The sequence below is a fragment of the Diadema antillarum genome, unplaced genomic scaffold (genome assembly GCF_040938485.1).
Source record: "Diadema antillarum isolate AM-2024a unplaced genomic scaffold, OU_Dant_1.0 scf00000003, whole genome shotgun sequence".
Lineage (NCBI taxonomy): Eukaryota > Metazoa > Echinodermata > Echinoidea > Diadematoida > Diadematidae > Diadema > Diadema antillarum.
This window is the reverse complement of record NW_027270892.1, coordinates 1,336,111-1,362,252: the sequence shown is the minus strand read 5'-3', so window position 1 is coordinate 1,362,252 and position 26,142 is coordinate 1,336,111. Positions and strand designations below refer to the sequence as shown.

The 26,142-nt window shown below is 37.7% G+C and overlaps 1 protein-coding gene across 1 annotated transcript; it reads right to left on the bottom strand.

The window, feature by feature from the left end:
- Positions 1–279: 279 nt before the first annotated feature.
- LOC139741323 (uncharacterized) lies at positions 280–15,806 on the bottom strand. Its single transcript, XM_071651940.1, has 6 exons — positions 15,523–15,806; positions 9,278–9,341; positions 7,748–7,872; positions 5,790–5,882; positions 5,187–5,246; positions 280–4,239 (listed from the first exon to the last, which is right to left on the bottom strand). The coding sequence occupies exons 1-6, from the start codon at positions 15,595–15,597 to the stop codon at positions 4,132–4,134; spliced, it is 525 nt and encodes a 174-aa protein (XP_071508041.1). The 5' UTR covers positions 15,598–15,806; the 3' UTR covers positions 280–4,131.
- Between the last annotated feature and the right edge of the window lie 10,336 nt (positions 15,807–26,142).

Sequence of the window (26,142 nt, the reverse complement as noted above, 5' to 3'; positions counted from 1 at the left end):
CTCATTTCTATGGCAAAATAAAATTCTGTAACCTTATAGCTCGAAAATCCTTCAAACTTACATTAAAAAAAATGTTCGTCTGTACAATTACTTTTCCACAGCTGTATATATATATATATATATATATATATATATATATATATGTGTGTATATATATATATATATATATATATATATATATGTGTGTGTGTATATATATATATATATATGTATATATATATATATATATATTTACTTAAGCTTTATCGTTTCTTTCTTACTTAATCTTAAGGACAGACTGCAAGTTTGGTGAAAAATGTGATTATCCGTTCTTAAGCTCTTTGGGCATTAAGTTTATTTTCAATTTTGATTTCAATCCAATTTTCTGCAATGTACAAACGAAAACACAATACATCAATGCCAATTTTGCTTAAACTAACATTTTCAAGGGGAGGTCAAAACAAAACTAATAAATTATTTAGAAGCAAAATAGCCTACAGTAAATTGTTACATGTTCACTTTCATGACATGTTGCTCGTTGCGGGGCCGCCTCTGTAAACATATGTAATGATGTAGTGTTTGACAGAACGACTAAAAAACTATTATTAAGGATTTATTCTCAAAAAAATAAAGAACATTTTATATCCTTTATGACCCCTATGACCTTTGATCTTTGACCTCATGACCTCAACATTTAAGTTTCTTTCTTACCTCATTATAAACACACCCTGCAAACTTTGTGAAAATTCATTCATCCGTTCTCGAGTTATCTTGTACATAAATAAACAGACACACACACACACACACACACACACTCACAAACATACGCAACCGATCAGATAACCTGCGATGGTCGTCGGTTTCACCAACTGGCGGAGGTAACCTTACTTTTCCGCTCAGTGTGCAAATTTGATGGTAAAGAAAACTAAAATTGGTAATTCTTTTTCTTTCTTTCCGTTTCAGCGAGGGTGGAACCTTGTACCGGGAGACTGGATGTCAACTTTACACGAAAATATCACAGTGCCCCCAGCGGCAGAAGCCACGCAGCTCTCTGTGATCCCACAAAATGATGAGAGAATTAGACGGGGTTAACAGACGGAAAACAGTCACTTTCCCCACACTAGTACGCTCACTGGTTACAACTAATTACTTATTTGTTCAGTCAAATCAATCGGCAGATTAATTTCATTTATTTAGTTGTCATGATCCCTGTTTTCATTGTTTTATTCTGTTGCCACAGCATTATAAACATCGGATATGAATTATCATTATCATAATAAGTTCCCGATTATCATTACTATTTCTAACCATGCATTACTGCAATCATAATATTGTTGATATTATTGTCATAATAAATATGTTGTATGCCATCATCTCTCTCTCCCTCTCTCTCTCTCTCTCTCTCTCTCTCTCTACATGCTTTGCTTTTCGTTATTTATTTTTCTACCGTGACCTCAAGCAATATCCGAAATGAATACAACCGATTCAGTCCTTCCAAGTTTTTCTGATACTGTCCTGTGGACTGCACCAAACAATTCGGGCAGCCACTGTTAATTTGTGTTACTACTCACGTCTTTCAAAGAAGCAGACATTAGCACCACTCTGTGTAACTCGAAGGGAGTACAAACACGCCAAAATACTTCATGTCATCGCAAAGATTTAGCGCAAGAAAGTAAGTCTTTAATCAGAGCATGTTGCATTGAAAAACGATTTGCTATATCACGCATTTATTGTCGGTCACTGTATGACACTACATTTTTCTCTTACATTCAAAATAACTTCTGTACACTATTCTCCTTCCACGATTAAAAAAACCCAATTTATTTAAATTACTTTTGTTTGCTAACGAAAATATAAGTTTGCTAAACGAAAATATGATACAATACTATGCAGTAAATGGCGACAGGAACATCCTATGTAAATATTAATTCACACTCCTAACATAGTATTTTGGCATGAATGTCTATACAGCATGAACAATATTGTTCTATGTCAAACCGCTCACTTGGGAACCCCTAGTTATTGTTTTTGTTGTTGTTGTTGTTGATCATGAGTATTTGAAGGATTTGATGTTATAGTCGCATGTAATATTTTTTTGTAACGTACAATTTACACACACATTTGACATAATATGTAGCATACAACATAAAATCAGAGAAAACATGATGAAAGTTGCTTTTCGCTGCTATTAACAATTGCGTAGGGTAACTTCATTTTGTTGCGACACGTCTCAGGATATAACTACGACATTGTATTTACAAGCAGTTCAGGTTTATTCAGTCCAATGTAATATTAGTACAATCATTACAATGATATTCATAACTAGTAGCACTAAAACCATTGATCAACCTTAGAATTACTCCAAGTACATAAAGTCTTCAAATGCATCTGTTTGCAAACGTAGAGCCGCTAAAGATTACACAAAATAAGACGAGGAACCTGCATAGCACCAAAGCACTGTGGAGGACACTACTAGCAAATGATAAGTAAGAATAAAACAAAGTCAGAGATCCTGTTTCGTTTAGCGATAAAAGGATAAACTAAAAATATTTAATGCAGCTTTGTGAGTTTGTTTCTGCTTAACATTGTTCATATTCACAGCAATGCATCCCCATTACGACGCTTACGAATTGGTTTTCCCGTTACCCACACAAAGAAGAATGTTATTTTGAGAAGAAAGAAAAAGCACTTGCAAAAAAAGATTTTCATCATGCTGCTTTGTAATTTTGAATACACGAACTGATGGTAATTTCAATGGGTAGTGCAACTATTATTACCAATTTTATTTCTTCTAGGACTTTGCCCTCTTACTGTCTGTCTAATGTGACAAACGATTGATACTAGTGATAAAATAACAAAGTCTCAAAACATTCACAGCGTAACGTTGACTATGGAACAACTAAACTGACGACGAAAAACAATTACAACGTTAAAAACAATACTTTAATCAGAGGTTTACACAAAGCTGCGCTACTATCAAGTTCAGGAGCAATATTTCACAAACCATTTATGAACATGTATGGCAAATGAAACATTTACGCGATAACACCTGGCAGTAAGGACGCAATCATTAGTTTTTGTTATTCATCATGATTACATTGTACATGTATCTTACTTGACAAACTACGAAACTTTATTTATAACTGTATTTGAAAATACTAGATAGGCTTAGTTTCCCCAACACCAATTCACCCCCCCCCCCCCAAAAAAAAAAAAGTATGTGAGAGTTTGGTATTAACATTAAATGTTGTGTAAGCGTGTCACAGAATTAGCGAAGGAAATATTATAAAAAACAGACGAAGTAGAATTATTCATTTATTTTTGAGCGAGGAGGAGGAGGAGATACCTACATGCGTTTTACTCGAAGTGAAGTTTCAGCAGCGCTTAAAAAAGAACGAAATTTCCAAAACTGGATTGTCAATTTTTCTTCTACAAAAAATATGAAACAAAAAAACTCTCCCCTTAGTGAAACAGAATGAATACCCGTATTACGATACAGACGGTCACTTATAAATCAAGACTTGCTTCAGGTTACTCGTTCATGTTCACATTCTATTAGTGTACAAGAGTGTGTTTCTTTTTATTATTTTGACATGATTCTTCCATATCAACTTGAAAAAGTTTGGATTCATCCTTCTTCGGATGTCATGTTGCAAATACTAAAAGTGTCCCATCTTGAAACTGAATTTATTCTACTCACTACGTCCTTCTACCACCTTTCAACAATTCCTCATCCATGTTGAGTATTATATGAGAAGACGAAATCTAAATGGAGTCCTTTCTTTAATATGCTTCTCACGAGTAGTACTGAGAAATCCCGAGAGCTTGACGATTTGAACATGTTGAAAGAGTGGATCAAATCATGTGTCCATCTAACCCATAAATCCATAAATATCCATAAATCGATAACATGTCGGTGTGATTTTTTTTTCTTTGCTTTTTTTTTTTTGTTTTTGTTTATAAAGAAGTTTCATCTGCTCGGTCAGCCCAAACAAATCTCTGCTGGGGACCAGTATGGTCATGAAACCTTATCACAACCGAAGAACAATATTCATAAAGTGGGAAATGACATGGATTTGTGAGATACTGGATCTGAGGAAGTTATGGAGGAAAGGGATCTCAACGAAGCCTTCAACGCCTGAAAGGGTATGTTTATTTGAAATTCCCGTAAGGAACATTGGACATGCTCGTTCCACTTTGACCGCTGCTGCCGTCTCGCATGGCTTGGAACTCGGAGATGGCGCACAGCACGCAGAAGATCTGATGATTCGAGAAACAGAGAATTATGAGAGAAGTGACATACAGTGTATCAATAGCGGCTTCATAAACATTGTCACATCAAACTCATTGTCTCTCGTGCCATGGCATCGCTGTCCTATGTCCCAAATGGGGTTTTTCAGTCACAGGTCCTGACATGAAAGCCTTGTGACTGTTGTTTTGCAGTTTCGTATTTCGTTGTATACATCTACTCATCATCAAAAGACCTAACGAATAAAAAAAAAAAAAATAGCAGGAAATAAATTCTTTAATTTATAATTTGCAATGCGTCATAGCTGTGCCAGATGACCGCAAAACATCATTCGCATTATGAGGCGTGAGTTTTGTTTAATTTGTCTGCCCTCTGTTCAAATGGAATTTGTAAGATCGCATGCAACCGCTGATCTACATTTTTAACAAACATGTCAGAAAAAAAAAGGAACCAGTGGTAATCTCAAGTGTCATATACTACTTTCTGGGCAGCGACGCTACCACCACGTAGTGTAGATTGTACAGAGGACGGAGTCCATTTGTACAGAGAGAAGACCCTCTGCTTAATAATCTCTTGCTTTCAGAATGCGTATTATCGCTAAAATTGTAAACGGCCCCGATTTAAAAGCACTGGATTTTCAAATGTTTGTATGCAAACAACGTCACCTATTCGCATCTTCATTCGTGTATACTAGTAGTTGTAAGTGTATACTTTGAGATGATGGCAACATCAGTATTTTTGTCGCTGATGAAAAAGTCACTGATTAAGTTTTTGTTACTTAATGGATCAATTAATTTTTCTTTCTTTTTACTGCCAGTTAATAGGTATACTACCAACGTCACCTACGCAATCTTCATCCCTTTATAGTTGTACGAGAATATTTGGTAAAGGCTTCAAAATTTTTGCTTTCACACCTATCAATAACACAAGACTGAAATAATGAAATATGGATACTCACATGAAGTATTGTGAATGCGATCCACACACAGACGGCTCCGATGTAGATTCCATTCATTAGCTTTTGTAAAGAAAAAGATTGAAATAAAGATGAAATATGACTCTTTATATATTGATAAGAGCTTAGACAGCTTGATAAATCAAATGAAAGTAACCATGAAGGAGGAAGATGGGGAGAGCTCAATAAATCCGAAAAATCGAATTTTAGGATTCCTTTCTTCGAGCACAAATAAATGTGTGAGCTGATATCGGAGCTGATTACATTATCACCGTATATCTGGTATGAAGGTACAATTTTTAAATCCTTTTTTCCTGGGAAGTGTGGGTGGGGTGGGGTGGGGGTGGGGAGATACATTATTGTATACTGTCAAATCCCAAACATTCAGTATTAAACGGCCAATTTTGAGGACACCGTTTCTGTTTTTTTTTAATCAACTTACTCTAAGTCACCGAAGTCAACTTGTACATCGTGTGATACTCTATCTTTAGACCTACAAGATCTTATTCATGATTATTGACATTCAATTCTAGATATTCTTACTCAGTGAAAGTATGACAACTTAATTGTGATTTTTGAAAAAAAAATGATAGATCGGCAACTTACACCACCGGCAATCAAGATGATGACCCCTGCAAGACCTTGGAGCATGTAGATGATCATGGCAACCATGTATGGAACAAGCAGTCCTCTGACATTCTGAATTTGAACAGGAGCAGAGCGATGAGAGGATTAATACACGACCATATGATTTCAACGATTTCCCACATGCCTCAACTTCATTCGCAGTATTATTTTTTATCCACCCCCCCCCCCCAAAAAAAAAGAAGCACAAACAAACAAAAACAAACGCGTATAGATGGTATTATCACATATGCACAGGAGTTCACCTCCGATTTACAGTAGGACCTCGATTATCCAGTCATCGAGTATCCGGATTGTCGGACGACGACTTACTGACATTTTCTTTTTAATATGTCAGTGCATAATCTCAAAACAAACACACGTTCAACCATTTTCGTACGCTACATACTCAGTAGTCCAATCTACGCAGCGAACTGTAACTTTTAAATCTGTTCGTGAGACGATTTCAGAGACAGCACTGGTGCCGCGCTCTGTCACTGGCACTGAGCGCACAGCAGTACCGTATGCCCCCCCCCCCCCCCCCCCCAAAAAAAAAAAAAAAAAAAAAAACAACAAACATATATATATATATATATATATATACAGATGTATACAACGGGACCCTCCGCAATGATATCTTTAAGAAAATTTAATCAATCCGAATACAAATTCAGGGTATGAAACTATAACTCATTGCCCCCATCTTACAGAAAACCCCATTCGATTTGCTTCAGTGGTCAAAGAGAAATTAGGAATTTTGTAGAGGATGTCAAGAATCTCTTCCCTCCAAGTTCTGTCCATTGTATTCACACACAAAAGCATCGAAGTGCTAAACTTGGAAGAATCAGACTCATGACATGCTTTACAACATTCCACATTTCTCTGTGATCGATTAACCAAATTGATTGGGATTTTCTGCAAATAGAGCTAAGATGTTATATTTTACGACCCTGAAGTTGCATTTAGACAGATTAATCATAATAGGTGTCATCAATGCAAAAATTTGATTGTATTTTTGTTTTACATACTGTATAGTTACAATCGCAGCGGCAGTATTTGACACAATCACAATATCGATCTTCTCATTGTCTATCACTATCATATTATGAAGGAATATTTTACTCATATTTCGTTTCATTGTGATATCAATTTCAGAGGTATACTGTGAAACATGATGTGTAATGCCCCTATAGCATGACATGCTATGGAAAGTGCACGTTGTATATGAGCATACGTTGTATAGAAGTATAATAACCTTCTCTTATCCAACCAAGTCGTTTATCCGGACGCCTGCCGGTCCCAACATTCCCGGATAATGGAGGTCCTATATACTGTACATCCATCCCACCTTATTTGATATTTAGTGCACCAAAAGAGAATTGGTAATCAGCAAATGCCGCCTGGAGGGAACTGACGAGCTGTCGCATATAATGTCAATCTTGACATTTTCGATGAAAGCATCTTGACCATAGAGAATCTTACTTGTCGGGATCCCGTTTAAGACAGTCAATCAACCAAACATATCAAACGAGAATAAGTTAGCTTCATATATGCTAGATGTGAGAAAAGGAGGAGATGTGTTGACTGCGCAGCTAGTGTGACTTCCGCTTTGTAATGGTTCATCTAACAAATAAAATGTTTATTGTTGCATTTTATGCCTTCATGAATTACAATGTGCTTATTTGAACGCAATCTATGCACATACAGAATGTAAAGGAAAAAAAAATCGTCCTGCGAGGGGAAAACAGACCCTATATATCAGATACAAAAACAACCACTTACTGAAAATGAAATGGTCACAGATGTTAAGAGTAATACAGAAATGTGATATATCTTATTGGACTGTCAGACCACCAGTAAAAGATTGAGAAAAAGAGAAGAAAAGGCAATTCTATTGCATTAAGTTTCATGAATGAAAAAAAAAAATGTGTGATGCTTACTTGAGACACTCCGACCAGGAGGAGGATTGAGCTGAGGATCAGAAGGCCAACGATGACGAACTCCACGATGTACGTGATGAGGAGAATCTTGTAGACGTTGTCATCGACAGGGACGGAGCCATCATCTGCCATTTAAGGTCAAGGGTCATTGAATCGCTTAGTGTGGATTTCAACAGCAACGAATAGCTGACAGTAATTCATGGAATTCATACCCCTTTCATAAACTCAATTATGCGGATAATATCCGCATAATTTGGTCGTAAAATCGGAGCGGGGCAAGAATTATCCGCTTTTTTTTTCGACGCTTCTATTATCCACATAATACATGTAGCAGCATCGGGACCAGATTTGGAGTATGTGAACGCAAATCCAAAGTTATGCGGATAATTGCCGGGGTGCGGTCAAAAGGTCACCTGTAACCTCACAGGAGGGACGTGTGCAGTCACCATGACGATTATCCGCCCTTTTCAGGACGGGCGCTCGTAAAAAAAAAAGTGCGGATATTTTCAGAGTTTGTGAACGCATTTTTTATTGAAATGTCCGCATAATTCTTAAGCGGATAATTGGAGGATGAGTTTATGAAAAGGGTATTTTAGAGATTGATAGGATAGACGTTTTGAAGACTTACGACTTGTATATGCCAGAAAGGGAAAACCAAACAGACGAGTTTGAAAATTCATAAACCATTTATTTTCATACGTAGCTCTATCACTTACACTTCGGGGAGGGGGGGGGGGGGTAGTTTATATTTTCACTTGGATTTGATGATATAGCTTCGTGCCATGGATCTCCCTAGGGGTATCTTTAGGGATTACAATGTTTTTATAACAGTCTGCAAGAGCGCACGACTGTACATGATCAATCATTTTGCATACGTGCATCGTGATAGTTAAAAGGCATCATTTACCATATGCAGATGAAACAAAACCCCAGCATTAGTGCTATAACATAGTTCTACAATGTGAGTTAGGGGTAGAAACAACCACTGTAACAAGTTAAAGACACAAAATGTGAACAATAGTTATAATAACATTTTTTTTCAGACTAAACCGTCTATACAATTGTGGTTTATTGAGAAAAATACTGATACATCCTTATAATTATTTTTGGCTTTATAGCGAAAATTCTATATGGTAGGATGTTTTGTGAAACAATTCACATACATTATATGCATCAAATGTGACATCTGGAACATTTTTTTTTAATCACTGCTCAAAAAGGTAAACAGGACCTTTAAAACAGAAATAAAAAGCCATGACATCAGGGGAAGTGGACGAACGCGTTTTTTAAATTCAGATATCTGAATTGATAAAACGGGTTTTGTCCACTTCCACTTCCCTTTATGCCATATTTTTTAAAATGAACATAAATATGAATAAAATATGATTAAGTGGAGTCCTTTGATATTCTTATTCTTATTATAATTGACTACATCGTTATACAGTCTGTAGAGAGTGCAGAATTCATATTCGGTGGCCAAAAAAAGAAAGAAACAAACAAAGAAGAAAAAGAAGAAGTTTCATTCCTTACCGATCACCTTTCTGACCACAACAAACTGATAGGCGGCATATCCACAAGCGATGAGGGAGTAAATCTGCAAAGAAATAGAGAGAGAGAGAGAGAGAGAGAGAGAGAGAGAGAGCAGGGATAATTCTTCTTCTTCTTCTTCTCTTCTTCTGGCTACTGCACACCGGTTGCAAGCGCAAAGTGACTAGCATTGCATTAAAAATGCCCCCCCCCCCCCATAAGAGTTGAGATATCCACGTCACCCAATCTTGCCTTCAATGTATTAACAGTTTGGGCGTCCCTAACTTTCTTTGGGAGAAGATTCCATATTCTGCCATTGTATTGTCCACGGGAGAAAGGGATATTTGTAACAGTCCTTCCTAGTCGCCGAGCGCAGGAAGGAAATCGAGGAAGATTTCCTAGTTAGGATTCCATCAGAGGATAGTTTCGATTGATATCTGTTAATTAAACGGTAGAATAAGTGAGGTAGTACCATCCGGTAAAACAAAATAAAATAAGATAAAATTAGAAGTAATAGCAAGTAAATGAACAAATAGATAAATGAATGAATAAATAAATGAATAGGTAAATGAATGAATGAATAAAATAAAAGATAGAGGACAGGGATATTCGGGAACAGCACTGTAAGATTTCCAGCAGATCATTCCGGCAGCATTTCCTGATAACCGTGCCCACACGAGCACTAACACAGTAATTCGTTTAATATTCTACTTTCATTTCCGCCTGTTTTTGTCTTTTTTATTGTTGATGTTGTTGGGGTTTTTTTCTTCCTGTGACTTGGACCGCTTGTTTCACGGTTTAAACAGAATATGTGTATGCGATTTGCAGACTAATCTACATCAAAGGCAGGACTATTGAATGATGTCGCATGTACAAAAAGAGATTGGGAGGGGAGAAGTGAGCGTTACTCCCACTTTTATTTATATGCATGATTTGTGTGTGTGTGTGCGCGCGGGTGTGTGTGTATGTGTGTGTGTGTGTGTGTGTGTGTGTGTGTGTGCACTGTGCATTGTGGAAGAGTGACTACTTCTTTGCAGCATACGGTGGTTATTCTGGAGTATCAAGATTTATGCAAAATCCTCGAAAAAGGGGCGCGAGTAAATGCTTTGGTATACGAAGAATAAGACACAATATAGTCAATGCATTAATTATTATTTTGCCAATGTTGGTATGTAAGTAAAAAGATAAAATAAAAAAACAGTTAATGGGAGCTCAAATTTCTGCGTAAGCTTTCTGTGTACTGCAGCAATTGTGGAAGTGCAAGAGACGATAAGAGAACTTGAGACAAATTAGGTTTGCAAATTTCCCAAAAAAAAAAATTACAAAATTGTTTTTTTTTATGTAATAAGCGAGATAGAATATTTCCTTGTAAAATTTGTCAAAAAAAAAAGGTAGAGCCTGTATGTGAATTGCACTTTGCTTGAAGAATTACAGACTAAATTATTAATTTCATTTTTCCGAAAAATTCTGTCGGTTTTTTTTTCACCATTGTTTACGGGATACTTGTGAATTTCACTTATTATACCTGGTAATGTCAACATATGTACTTATCTTCTGATGTACAAAAAAAAAAAGACTTTGATAACAAGTACAGTCAGGAATGTTGATTGACTTTGCCGAAGCTTTTGATGTCATGCCAATAAAATCCTAATAAAAAGACTGCGATACTTTTGCATATGTGGGCCTTCTGTAAAATTATCTAGCATTCGAACTGGCCTGGCTTCATAGTTTGCGTCATATAACGGAAAATGATAGTTTTAAAAAAAAATAAAGGTTCGTTGTGGTGTGCACAAAGGTTGTCTATAACGCCTAACTCTGTTTAGTTCATGACAATATTCCTATAATAATATCATCATTTACGTCCTAATTAGCATACCGGCACTTACGTTTGCGGCCAGTATTGCCCATGTCTAAGTGTATATCTCCTAAGCTGAACAGATCCATGTGTATGTTTAGTATTTCTTTTATTCGGTGATTTATAGATGTGTTTGACGAGTAAATAAGTTTATTCTCTCTTTTCTTTTATGTCAAATTGTGTATAAAGGTACTATATATAATCATTATCAGCAGTTTTGCTTTTGTGGCTTTGTTATGAGGAGCTTTCCCTATATCTTTTATATCTCTAAATTCCCAATATGACTACCCAACAATTATTTTCCATCATAGTACTTGTATGCAGGGCTCGACACTAACGGTGGCCCGGTGGCCCGGGGCCACCAAAAATGAAAGTCGGGCCACCAAATTTCAAAAAAGGGCAAATTTGGTGGCCCGCCTCGGGCCACCAAAATTTTTTGAAAAGTATGTCAATAAATTAGTAACTTTTTGCGCCGGAAATTAGCAGTTAAATTTGTTCAAAGGATGGATGAAAAGGACTGAATGAATGCCTGAGAGTGAGTGTTGCAAGTTTGTTGAAGTTTATTTATGAGTAGATATGTCCAACTTCTAATTCTTACTATCAAAAATCTTAAATATTTGACTCATTAAAAAGAAGGACTTTTAATGTTTTTTATTGTTTTTTTTTCGGGACACCAAATTTTTCTCTCGGGCCACCAAAAATTTGAAATTTAGGATTTTGGTGGCCCCATCGGGCCACCAAACAAAAAAGTTAGTGTCGAGCCATGGTATGTGACCACACTTCTTGATCAACATTGTGGAATCTGAAAGCCCTTATTCGCGAATATAAAAGACTGATAAAAACCATTGATTAGACACTAAAAGTTAACGCTGCATGTCTACATTTCATGTGCTAGCACAATGACTGATTCGATATTGCATTCCCGAAAAGCGAATCATTCAAACTTGTTCTACTCTGTTCTACTTTCTAAAATGAATAAGAGAGAAATATAGAGATGTAAAGAGACTTGCAATTGTTCAACATGTTCAGCTATCGTTTGCTATGGTCGTCACTGCATAAGGTGGTTTGATGTTCGCGAATCTTGATGATAAGTCCAACTCGGGAAAAGGAAGAAACAAGGATGTAAAGTGAATTTTTTTCACTTTTTCTTAATAGCACGTGTATACATCACAAAGGGATATGTTGTTACTTGCATAAGGTGGGTTTGATGAACGCAAATCTTGTTATCAATCCAGCTCAGGAAAAGGAAGAAGGATGTAAAGTGAAATTTATCCTTTGGAATTCCACAACAGTGTTGAATTACGGAGGAGGAAGTGTACCTGCAGAATCATACAAGTACTGGAAGGATACGACATGGGAGAAACACGTCATATAATACCGACGTAGTGGATCACGTCTTCATGCCACTTTGTACCTTGTAATATATTTCGTTAAATATGTGCCCACGTGATCACAGCCTGAAGTAGCATGCAGATCTATACAATGTTTTCACACTGTTTACTCATTGCATGGGTTGTGGGTGGAGAGAGAGAGGCGAATCATGTATTGGCTGGCGTTGAATTTTAACAAACAAGATTTCTACCTGTGCCGAAGTTCATTCCAGATTCGAGATCGGTGCCGTATCTGTAAACGCGTTGCCATAATAAATGTTTTATGTCTAACATTTTTTTTTTCTTTTTGTATTATACAACACTTGGTTACGGGAAGGTTTCCCTTTCCAATGCCATGTTATTGCAAACATTAGAGAGATTGAAAAAAAAGAAGAATACAGTGAGCGATTAGCTCCCCAGTATAACGGCTTTCTTCAGCACAATATTTCCTTAAACTACAAGTCCACATTATATCCCAGTTGACTCAAATGAATAGAATAAATTAGACCGACAGAATGGTCGCGCTTTTTCTGTAATCGGACATGAAATAAACAAGCTTCAAACTGTCTTATTCATGTTTCCACCGAATAAAGGCATATTACGTGACGCGATCAGGTCATGGCGCTTCACATCCTCCCATCGGGCATGAGCTTGTACGGAAAAGCATCACAGAAATCCTGTTCTTTGTCGATTATCTATAGCATAATGGAAGAACACTTAACTTATAACCTCTTACTGAAATCAGAGGGGGAGCAATGATAACATTACCCTTTAAGTCAGTAGCGAGTCGATGGAATGATTTTTCCTTTATATTTATTTATTTATTCATATTTTCTTTTAAAAATACGGGGACTGCAAAGTACCTGCTTGGGAGTTGTCTGCTAGGTGCTGCCGGTAAGGGTCTCCTACTGGCGTTCTGCGTGGACCTCTGCGGGCAATCCCCTCACCGGGAAAAAAGTTTTGGTCATGCTCAAATCTTGGCTGCGGGTGAATCGGACTTGCGAGCGCACCTCCGGGCAACTATACGGGCGAGATACGCGCTAGGTTACTGTCAGGTGCGGACCATTAACTGCTGGGAGGTCCGGGTAGTAAAAATTTTCCCCGCAAGTCAACCCGCAAGGCTTCCCCAGACACGATGTGACAAGGCCTTGAGCATACTTAGCAGCAGCACCTCGCAGGCAACTCCCTTGCAGGCAACTCCCACGCAGATACTTCGCGGTCCCCGTATGTCGCTCGTAGCGGAGAATGGATCGGTTTCAAAGCTCTCACGCAAGTCACACGGAATACACGCAAGTAGCAGGTAAATGGAACGTGTCTAGCCGTAAGACGCAAGTACGGAACTCGCCAACATTCTTGTCCGCCCGTAGAAAATTCTCCTTGGTATGGTATGGTATGGTATTTATTTCCGTATAAAAATAAAAAAACGGGTGGATTGCCCATATTCAGCGTTGCCAACATGGCAACGCTGTTCTTCCATGGGGTCCACATACAATGAGTACAATATTTATGGACACGTACAAAACAAATTATACAGACATGCAGGTGGAAACACATACAGTAAAATGGGAGAGAGAAAATAGAACAACCGATAACAGAAAAATCTTAAAGGCAATTAGATATAACAGTGACCAAATCAGAATATGTTTAGATATAAAATGGAGTGTTTGAAAATAAAATCCTTGAAAATCCCTACTCGCAACAAGCCTGCGTAGAACCTGAAAGGTGTGACAGGGCCTTTACCTATTCAGTCCCTCTGAGCAGGGAGGTGAGAGGCACCACCCTGCTCTAAGGCAACTCATAGCCGTCTGCCCAGTTGCTTGCTAGTTTATACGCATTCATTACTTTCTCAGTGGCCACGTGAAGAAATCATACAAAAAAGACAAATTAATGCTCAACAAATTGACGGCAGGACCGTTCTTATCCCACCGATTCTAGCACATGGATTACCCAGATTGTAATACTTCAACTCATAAACGAATTGTCTGATTTATCTAAACTTAGTTGATATACTAGTATACGTTTTAATATTTCTTCATTCACCGAGTTTAAAATGATTTTTTTTTTCGGAAAATGTCAATATCACATGACTTTATTCTTCTCTCAATTTCAATTTGAATGAACTCTCTATTATCTTTTTTAGTCTGATTTTCCCCTATCTGTTCAAGCCAGCATAGATATATGGCGGGAAACTACACTTAATATTTTCCGGAGGTAATTTGTTTGAATCGCAAAAATGCCTTTAAAGGAGATATCTTATATTGTAAACGTGATTTTTCAAAGCTCTCCTCTTTGTGAATAATTAACCTTATGAAACCATGCGGTATATACTTGGACTGTATAAAAAACGTGTGAGGTTAGTTCTCGAACATAACATTTTCTTTTTCATTCTCCATAAGGTCGATTAATTGAGTGTCTCGAAACCGTTGCTGTCATAATTCCCATTATATTGATACTTCTATATAAATATTGACTGCAGTGAGTATTAATAGGGAACATCATTCGGTGCGCGTCACCCCCCCCCCCCCCACGCCCGCTCTTCCCTCCTGTCATTCATCATGCCATCAGGACCCACACTAGTTTGGTCATTTTCAATTAATTCCAGTTCAATTCAATTCAATTCAATTCAATTGTTTGGTCATTGCTAGTGAGGTTGGCTTATTTTGGAAAACTTCGCAGAGCTGTACCGACAGCGAAAAATAAATAGACAAGTATAGAATCGTCTTATAATAATAATAATAATAATGATAATAGTAAATATTTCTAATGCGCACTTTCTGACAATTATATGTCACTCAAGGCGCTGCAATGATTTATACATTATAATTACTCAACAACATAATTCCAAGGAATAAGTTGAATAAATTGAGACATCTACCAAAAATACATGTATGCATATGATAACTAGGATGTCCTATACTCCGTGATAAGCAGATTTAAGACGTGCCTGAAAAAGTTTTGAGGATGGATCTTTTCAAGATGGATCTTCTTCCATCTCGGCTGATGGCACTGGTCTTTCTACTCACCAAGGTGTAGATTCCCGCCGCCAGCGTCCCACTCCTCGTGTTATCGAAGCAACAGCATCTAGTCATCAGCGGCATCCTGGCAGAAAAGTTTGATTATTCTCTCTCTCTCAGAAAACAGTACCCTTCAAAATATCTAATGTCGGCAAAACCGAAATGGACGCAAAGTACGTGTATTCTACAACCGTTGTGAACAGATTTGATCAGGTTAAAGATTGCTTTCCTCTTTTGATTGTCGCTTACTTAAATACACTCCAGGAGTCGGACTTCCGGACTACTACTCAGTCGAAAAACCCGTCCCTGCAAGCAGACTGGTAAACCCGTCTGTCCCTTGCATCAGTGCTGAAGTGAAAGAACGAGAGTGGGGGAAATATGTCGTTGTTTACAGTTGTTCGGTGGTGCGTCTGTGCTTGTGTGGGGAGGGTGGGACGAAGAGGCTTGCCGCAACCAGATATCCGTGACTGTGACGTCAGTCATGTCCTTGATTTATCGTCATTTCTATTATAGGTTTGTAAAGAAGTATCACACTTATATCATTATTTTTGCTTCATTTCATTGGCGAATAATGTAACTGACAAATCATCCTTATACGGTGTATTAATTGCATTACAGGTGTAAAATCTGTATTAGTCTTGGCTGCAAGGCTGTAGCGACCTTTAGACCCTTCTTCCAACACACCGGATAATGCAGCAAGAGAAATGAAATGATTAACATTGTGCACACGCTAAGCAGGTAGAAGACCTTCGATCACCACTTGTCACGGCACCGTATAACATTGCAGTCCGGACAGTCTGGCAAACCAGGGAGGTGGAACCACCTCCCTGGGCAAACATACCGCAAGAAATGTAATGCAACCGAGTTCCAGAGTGCTTCAGAGGTCTTAAACTTCGAATTAATAAAGAGGCAATGGAAAGATATATGTAGGCTTACTTAAAATGTACTCGGCCTAACAAGGACGTTATCATCGTAACCTTATAGTTAGAGCCCGTACAAGCTTAAGGATAACCATAAAATGTAAAAGAAACATAATCCGTGTTTACACCTTACAATTAGGGCTGGAAGACTTTTTGAGAGGGGAGCTTGTCCAAAATGTACGCGGAATAGTGAATGCAGAAGGATAAAGTGAAACAAACTAAAAGTTTGAGGTAAATCGCTCGATTATTTTTAAATTACATGAATTTCTAAATTGTTACGTTAATTCCTTACTTGGTCCTCTTTACTTTAGAACTCTGCAACAAAGCTTGATGTTGGAAAAGTACCACGATTTCGACTTTCGAGAAAATATGAAAAAGTATTTGATTTTCATGAGAAGCACAAACTCCTTCTTATACTTGCGCACTTGTAGGCCTATACCCTGTTATGTCCTCGAAAGAAACTTGATTGAGGTTTTTCCTAACGTTCTAGAAATATGAATTCATTAACATTTTGATGAACATTTCCATTTGAAAGCTTTCATTGAGATGTTTCAAACAATATGTTTGGGTTCACTGAATGCACTCTAATGTAACACGTTTGGGAAAACTTCCGTTGAAGGTTAAAGGGACATCTGGGTTATATTAACCTTTGGTCCCCATTTGCAATGGAAGATGGCAGATTGATCAAGTACTTGCGTCCCCCCCCCCCCCCCCCGTCTATTCTCTCATACAGGTAATATCGTATGACGACACTAAATTATCTTGTAAAGAAACTGATGAAAGTATGTCTCACAAAAGAGAACAGAAAATAAAAATTAACTTTCAAGGCCTGATCAAGTCACATGTAGGTATTCAGTTTCGTTAGTTGTGTCAATATGAAATGCCCTCGATCTCTTCGTCAAGGGTCGTTGATCATCAAATATTGCTCTGCCAAATGACGTCAGCCGTGACAATGATATCAGATACCGATATGACTGATGATATGTCTTGTATTGACAGCAGGCTATAAAGACATGTCAATTTAAACTCATACAAATAAACTCTAGTATCTTGATACACCCGATGGCTGCAGTCAGACAGCTCATTAGCTGGTTTTATGCTACAGTGTATGTATATATCTTGTGTGCTTTCATTCTTTTATAAGTTGATAATAAAATACCGCTACTCATGACCCTTCTTAAGTTGATCTCCCTGTACTCTTTTCTGCCTAATTATTATGTACATGTGTGATATCTATTGTAAATTGTTATCATGCATTTATTGTTAGCATTTACCAGACCCATGGTCCTGTTTTGGACACATGGCGCGACCTGGACCACCTTACCAACGCTCACTGCTGTAGATAAGTTAGGATATAATAATTATCACGATTATCGTGATTATGAGCAATGTATAACAAAATTCGGTGATTCTGGCTGAACTATCGGCCATCGTGGCGTGTTGATTTATCAGCGGCCAAAGTATCTATCTGCACATTAAACAAGATAGATATGAATTTCAGTCCTCTATTTACCCATTCTCCTTACAGTATTAATCTGCATTTCTGTTACACAAAATATTATAGATATATCATACAAGCGGACCTTCGTGATCCACTTACCTATACAGTACCAGCGCAAGCACGTGATTTCATATGTATGTCTAATTATATATACTTTTCCTTAGTCAGTTAGTTATATATTTCATTATACACACCATTTGATAAATCCTCGATTCTGATTGGACAAAGGTGCAGAAATTTATTTTTAGTGTAATTACCGCCCAGAGTCACCTGGCTGTGTTTCAAGATGCGCGTAGGTAATCTATTGTCCGCGAAATATATGCATATTGTTTCAGTTTCAGTAAGTTTCAGTAAGTTTTATTTCTCCGCTTGTACATAACAGAAAATAAGTATAAGAATATAGAACATATCACTCACACATCATGAAAATATAAACAAAATTTCGCATTACAAATTAGTGTAATCATATGAAATAATACAAAAATATCATTTCAGATCTTTAAGTGTACAGGTGGAGGAGACCGTTATCAATAAGCAAAACGCTCGACTTGGACAGCGACCTCTGAATAAAATATGCCTTTTAACTATTTTTTATTTAACTAAAGGAAGGAATGGAATAATATACACACGTAGAACAAATAATGTAAATTTTTGAAGTATTTGAAATATCATTTGACAAAAAGGACAACACAAGGTGGAATGTATAAGGACGAAAGAAGAACAAAACAAAGCAAAACAAAATCCGAGAATAACGTACTCAAATAGGAAGAATAGAGGGAAGAGAGAAGAGAGGAAAAGCGATGAGATACAGTGTCAGGAGTTGGGAACTATAACAAAAGCGTAAGAAAAACGTATTGTGAAATAACATACTTTATGTAATTTCCCTGACTTGTAAGATGACAGCTTTATTCCAGTGTCGTAATTAAGCATGAGCATAAAGTGGATGCGCTAAGTAAAATAGATATTGACGGCTTCTTTTAAAACTATTTGTTCACGGTAGTTTCTCACCAGAATGCCCCTATTTAGCTTAGAGTTGTATTAGGGCGTACAGCGCTGTTGAAAAATACCTCTCGGCAAATACGGTTGTTACCCCCAAATCACATGATTAATAGATAATGCGTGTATGTATGTATGTATATTATATAACATAATTATATGTAAGCGAACAAAGTGCGAAACATCCAATGACGTAGCTTTCCCGAACTTTTTGTTTAATCAACCAAGCTTGCGGTCTCTATTGGTCATGATGATGGCAACTGTGCATGACTCCCCCCCCCCCCCCCCCCCCCAACAACGGCGGAAGTCTGAACACAGAAAAGCCACGCACAGAATGCGATCAAGACCAACTTTAAACTTCTGTTTCTATTCCGGTTCAGTTGGTATACTCAGAATAACTGTACTCCACCAACTTTTAAAAACATATGGAAAATTCGCGTCATCAGATATGTATCACAGTTTATCTGTTCAATTACTGTAACCATGTTAAGAAGAGGATCATACATCTTCCACTTTACAATGTACCCTACTGGAAAGAACACAATGTCCCACAGTGAACACAATGTTCACAGTGTGTTCTTATAGTCAACTATGTTAAAACGCTCGAATTTAACAGTGTGCTGATGATTTCACACTCTGATGTGGTTTTCACAGGGTGTTCACACTGTGGTTCTTACACTGGGGGACACTGTGTTCTTTTCAGCAGGGTATAATGTTGATATGTGTGTGTGTATATATATATATATATATATATATATATATATATATATATAATGAGAGTAAAGAAGAGGGGTAGACGTAGCTTTTGGATCCTCACAATTTTACTTCTCGAGCTTTCGGGCCCTGCCCTTTATCAAGTCTGAGGATAAATTGGACAAAATACAGAACATGGATATTATATACAAAAAATAGTAATGATCAGGACAATAATGAAAATAATAACGACAATCATAGAGGCAGAGACGGCAGAAAATAGGAGTGTATATATGCGTCAATCTTATATAACATGCATACATACAATCACAAACAAGCATACATATAAGCACTTATAAACACGTATGACTAAACATCTGCGCACACACATGTACACACAGATACGAATGTACGCACATACACACTTGTAAATCTCCTCACACACACACACACACATATATATATATATGTGTGCGTGTGTGTGTATATATATATGTATATATATATATCATTCAATCGTACAATATCAATGAATAGATAAATACGTATGTATGTCAAATCCATAGGAACTCATGTAGTACAACGAAAAGTAGAATGGAAAATGTTGCGTTATTAGTGTCTTTATAGCTGGACAGTCTGTGTTTTGACCGAAACCTCTTCAACAGCAATCAACAGTTTATTTTTTTAATACATTGTAAGACAGGCATTTAGCTCTGGTTTACTGAAGCAAGCGAACTAAAGATACGTGCATATTAAAACATGGCTATAAATAACACAGTGATTATTGACAATTTACACTGGTACTGTGTTTAACGTGAAGCAGGGACAGCTTGAGCGTAGAGTATTACACGTCACTTGTACGTGGGCGGGGGCTTTCTAGCCGTATACCACCTGCGAGGGAAAAATTTTTTCGAGTGTTTACAGGTTGAAATGAGTTCAGTTCTTGAGTTCAAAATTGCTGGTTTCTTTGACGTCATGATGTAGTCTTTAAACTAAAAAACAGAACTCGTTGCATCATACAGGAATGATGTTTCTTTCCGTCTTCAGTGTCAATATTTTCTTCTGTCCGTGTAGAATTTCTTTCTTTAAGATATCTTATTGAGCAATCGATGTGTGCAGTGCATCGACTTGCTCTCTCGTTTGGAAGGTTTCTCCACCCCTCCTCAAAATCATGAGAATTGTGCAAAATTTGACTAACGTATGAAACTTTCACCAGTGTTAGTACATACCATAAGATTCATTTTAAGATCGGGAGGTAAGTCTCGTTTGACCTCTGATGACCTCCTGAGGTCAATGAACTTTAAATATCAGAATATTGATGTTTGGAGGCATTTGTGAATGATAGGCTTAGATCTTGGTTACGCTGCACTAAATATGCATTTGTACTACAAATCTTCTGATTCCACAGGGCATTGACAGATTTCTACCTTTGATGACCTTTAGAGGTAAATGACCTCAAAATACCATAATATTGATCAGTGATGTTATTAATCAATGATAAACATGGTTAAGATGTGCAAAACAAGCATATCTGTTTTGCAATGAAACTGTCTTCATATTCCAAAGAGCAGAGACAGGTTTCTAACTCTGACCTCTGGTGACCTTTTACAGGTCAATGACCTCAAAATATCATAATATTGATATGTAGTGCCATTAGTTAAGGATAAACATGGTTAAGATGTACAAAACAAGCATACCTGTTTTACAAGAAATTGTCTTCATATTCCAAAGAGCACAGATAGGGCTCCACCTTTGACCTCTGGTGACCTTTAGAGGATGTACAAAACAAACATAATTGTAGCCCAGATGGCTACTAGCACATGTTTATAATAAAGAATAGAATAGAATAGAATAGGATAGAAAGTAAAAGAAAACAGAATACTGCAGTCGTTTTCCTAGACACCCTGTGAGGTCAATATATGCTCAGTCTTTTCCCCTTCTTGGAGTTTATGAAACCGTTTATCTTCCTTCCAGGTATTTCCTTTCTTTTTTTCCCCCTATTTCTTTTTTTTTTTTTTTTTTTTGGGGGGGGGGGGTCAAAACCACCTCTTTCAAGAAAAGTCTATGGTCATAGGAATTTATGAGCTTGATGTTGGCTACTTTCCCCGCTAGTGGTCAGCACTCTCCATCGCCAAAGCCCCGCGCCAAATTACGGAGAATGACGTGATGGCGTTTTTTTGCCCTCTGATCCCCAAACATAAATGACCCTCTGAGCTGGAAGGTGGCCCTCCTGCCAGAATTTATTCCTCTATTTTAGCATTTATTGTTTAGTGGAGTGGGTCAAACAGGAACTCCAAAGACAAATTCAGGGATAATGACCCATAACAACGATGACGTTGGTTGCCATAAGGACACTAATATTCATTTGGTTTATCATTTTGATATCCAAGAAACAATAAAGTCTTTACCAGTGGTTACAGAGAACAAGTGAATGAAGAAACTAAAAGACAGTGGGCGAGTTAATCAGAAATTGAGATGAATCATAGAAAATTGAGTTTTCACAGAAACGAATAGGAGGAGCAAATTGAACATTTTGACCAGTAAGGAATTAATTTCTAGTGAACGCCACACCCCAATATAAGATTGAGCCAATGAAATGCTTTAGGGAAAGGAAGTTTGTTAGTATATTAGTTATTAAAAAAAAAACATGTCTCAGCCGAGAAATCAGTTAGAGTGGCAAGCACAGTGGGAGCGGCTTCACACTATGTAGTGAAGCAAAGGCTGCAGAGTATTTTGGAATTTTGAGAAACTTGAGAATAGTTGGAGACCACAGAGATAAAGTCAGGAGTTCCCCTTTCTTGGTACCTCATGCCCCCCCCCCCTCCAAGTCAACCAACTAATCTTTATCGACGCTGAATGCACCATCGACCTATATACGTTGTGAATGTGATGAGGATCTGACTGTCATGACTGAACCGGCGAGCAGCAGGACATTAGGAAAAACTATGAGTCACGATAAAACAAAACTTTGGTTTACGCCAATTTGGAGTGCAATTACAAACTCCAAATAGTCAACTGGTGTCATCGGAGATGTTGAAGCGCCCTGTCAGACTGATACAAAGTGGAGAGTGATGGTGACGAAGAGAATAGGCCTACTGACAGCGTGACGGCAGACCGCTCATCGGACGGCCCAGTCACACTGACGAGATCGACAATGACATGCAGACGAGGACCTCATTCGTCGACCGAGAGTAATCATTTCAGAGGAATGACTTTAATTTACGTTTGAAGACATTTCAAGAGATGTAGTAGTCTGATATATTAAGGGGCAAATCATTCTACTGTTTGCAGTCTTGTGAACATACTTGCGTCTTTTATCTTTAGCGAAAACTGTTCGAGTACGTGGACAGTGATAAGTAGGCCCCAATAAATCGCTCTGTCGAGTAAATTATATATGAACCAAATGGCTTCTTTTGAGCATGTATTGTGTTGAAAAGTTCTTGGTAATTCTTTTCCAGGCAAAATGTGTACATGAAAATTCCGATGTTAAAAGCATGTGATGGGAAATGTAAACAATATGTACGAATGCTTCCTGCTAAACTTGTTTGTTAGTGGGGAAAAGAAAAGAAAAGAGAAGAGAAGTCTCGCTCTACCACGTCTACATACAAAACAACGCCTATATACGGATATCTTTGTTTCACATTGTTAGTGGGGAAAAGAAAAGAAAAGAGAAGTCTCGCTTCATGAGAGATGTTCAGATCCCGCTCGACACCACAACGCCTACGGATGTCTAGGCTGAAGGTGGGTTTGAATGTCTTATAGGGCCGATAGAGCACCAACAATAAGTGCAAATTACTTGGCACGCTATCTTTTGAAGAGAAACAATACTTTGTTCACACAAGATGAAAAAGCAGAAAGACAACTGATAATCATCCGCTCGTGTAAAATCAAGCAGAAGTTTTTCAAAACATTTCAAGAGGCATCTTGGTGAGTTACAGTCTGTTATATACATGCCAATATACTGTGAAAAACAAATTGAAGGCCACCTTCAATAGGCCACCTGCAGTACAGCCTCGCATTTTCCGACATCACAAAAACTTTGATCAACACGTTCCATATATACTCGTGATGGAGAAGGAAAATGATAAACAACAACATTGCAAGATTGATGCATTTCTTCCAAGACAACAGACAGGAACTGATTCCACGTAAAATACATAAACATGTATTTTGATTTTTCCATGCATTTTCCCCATATCATTACACACAATCATTACACACGTATACTTGATATGGTGTTCAACTCACTGTGTGCAGACTGAGCACGACCCGATAATTCAGAACCTCTGCTCTGCCTGAGAAAGGCTTGTAGCCTATCCCGCGAGTCAAAAAGAAGCTTTCTTATCATCTCGTGCATTCTGTACTCTATGTGCAATGCACTCATCGTAGAGACAAGCTTGCCTTCACCCAAACTGTTTAGATATTGCCATTGGAAGACTCTGATGATCGCATACAGTGGCTGTGCACCTATAAGAACGCTGGTCTGACCTCAGGATGTCTATCCAGTTTTGTCATGGAGGAGATCTGTGTGCCGATCGCGTGCTTCACTGAAGACGCAGATGCTGCCCTGTCTTGAAAGAGATCGAGGGTATAGATCTAGACCAATTTCAGCAGGTTACACTGAATCATCACTTGCTGGAAGAGAGTCTTAACCGGATCATGCAGGTGATATTACCCGCTGCCAGCGTACCCTGATTCACACATTGGATGCAAACCGGTGGCGGCATATTGGAAACAACCAATATTTGGGCATGGGGGCACAACTCTTGGCCAGTGCAGGCCCAAGTGTTAAGGAGTATCGGGCATAAAGAAGACAATTAGAGTAAATAGTCAAGGCGCTAATTCCTGTAGGACGCTTAATTAAGGAGTTCGTTCAACCCACCCCGCAGAAAAGGTTTGACCAGACAGGGTGGTAGATGGGACCTCCATGAACATCCCCAGGTAGTATGTGGTTCCAAATTGTGGTGTCAGTAGAATTTTACTGGCCATTTTTCATCATTATTTGTTGGAACAAACGCAAAGGGGTCTGCGCACGCCAAGACTATTACACTCACCACTAGCACTGCTACATGCGCCAGTGCAGTGGTGCGTGTAGTAGTCTTAGCGCACGCATACTTTTTCTTCGACAAACAAGGGTTTTGCCTGCAAACTAACTTTTCACACCAAGCTGGGGGTCGGTATAGTGTAGTTTCTAGACGTTTTTATTTCGTCTTTATTTCTCCGAGTTGAAGTAAGCAGAGTGAGAGCGCATACCCAGTGATTGGAATCGCAATCACTGGGTATGTGCCCTCACCCGGCTTAGCGCAATACAGCGGGCTTCTGCCCAATACACAAGTTGCAACTCAGAGAAATAAAGACGAAATAAAAACGACGAGAAATAAAGACTAGGGTCGGTAACGCTTGTCGCTATTGGGGCTGAAAATACCAAACTTATCACAGTTTTTGCATTTATTTCATGAAGAATTCATCAAACCTGCATAAAACTTTATATGTACACGTTGCTAGAGATGTCGGCAATACAGTAGGATTCAATGTAAGTTATAATATTGTACATGGTTACCATGGTAAGCAGATGCCTACAGGTGACTGGTAACCCCCCAAATGCCTCCTACTGCTGCAAACTTTGATTTTTTTAATTTTATAGATGCAATTTTAAAAAAACAACTTTTTATTGACTATTGTTAAGAAAAAAAAACTTCTGCTGCCAAGGCAACTAGTATTATCCAATCATGATTCAGCTGACAATAACTAAAAAACTAAAGCCCATAATTTCAAAAAGCTCAATGAGCATGTCCTTCCTTTTGCATATTTTGTGTACAACTTATGTGAAGAATATACTGAAGCATTCTCAAGTTACAGCAATATTTGTAAACAAAGGCATAATAAACGGCCATTGAAAGAAAGATATCATTTTCGAATGGTAAAATGCATGAAAAAGTTGCATCCGTCGTACTTTCAACACAAATTTGACTGCAAAGTACATAGACGAATGTAGTTTGTAGTAATGTATGGACATAAATTTCCCTTAAAAATATAGGTGAATACAGAGAGCAAAGCCACTTATATTCTAATGATAGCTCTTTTGAGCATTAACAGAGCGATGGTTATGTAAAACAATCCTGGAAGAGAGCAGAGGAAAGCAATAATTGTTCATGTTCGTAAAGGAAGTTTATTCAAGAATGCAGATAAATTTCTTTGCAAAGAAGGAATACACACGTGCGCTGGATTATCCACCAAAGAATTAAACGTACTTTTGTGTTCGTTAGCTTTTGTATATATATATATATATATATATATATATATATATATATATATATATATAATAATAATAATAATAATAATAATAAAATGAAAATAATCATGATATGTAAATTTGTATCAAAACGTGCAGTAATGAATTAATGCTAAGGAGACAATGAGGGAAAACTCTTGGGCGTCTTTTCCCTTTTATCCAGGCTAATTTAACAGTGTAGAGGTAGGTCTACAATGGGTGATGCGCACGAAAGGCAAAAGAAACAA

Bases quoted from the DNA above. Each gene is read 5' to 3' on its own strand.
- LOC139741323 (XM_071651940.1), bottom strand. From the start codon at position 15,597: ATGCCGCTGATGACTAGATGCTGTTGCTTCGATAACACGAGGAGTGGG. The intron at 9,342-15,522 runs GTGAGTAGAAAG...ATTTCTTTGCAG, and splicing joins CGGCGGGAATCTACACCTTG to ATTTACTCCCTCATCGCTTG. The intron at 4,240-5,186 runs GTGAGTATCCAT...TCGAATCATCAG, and splicing joins TCGCATTCACAATACTTCAT to ATCTTCTGCGTGCTGTGCGC.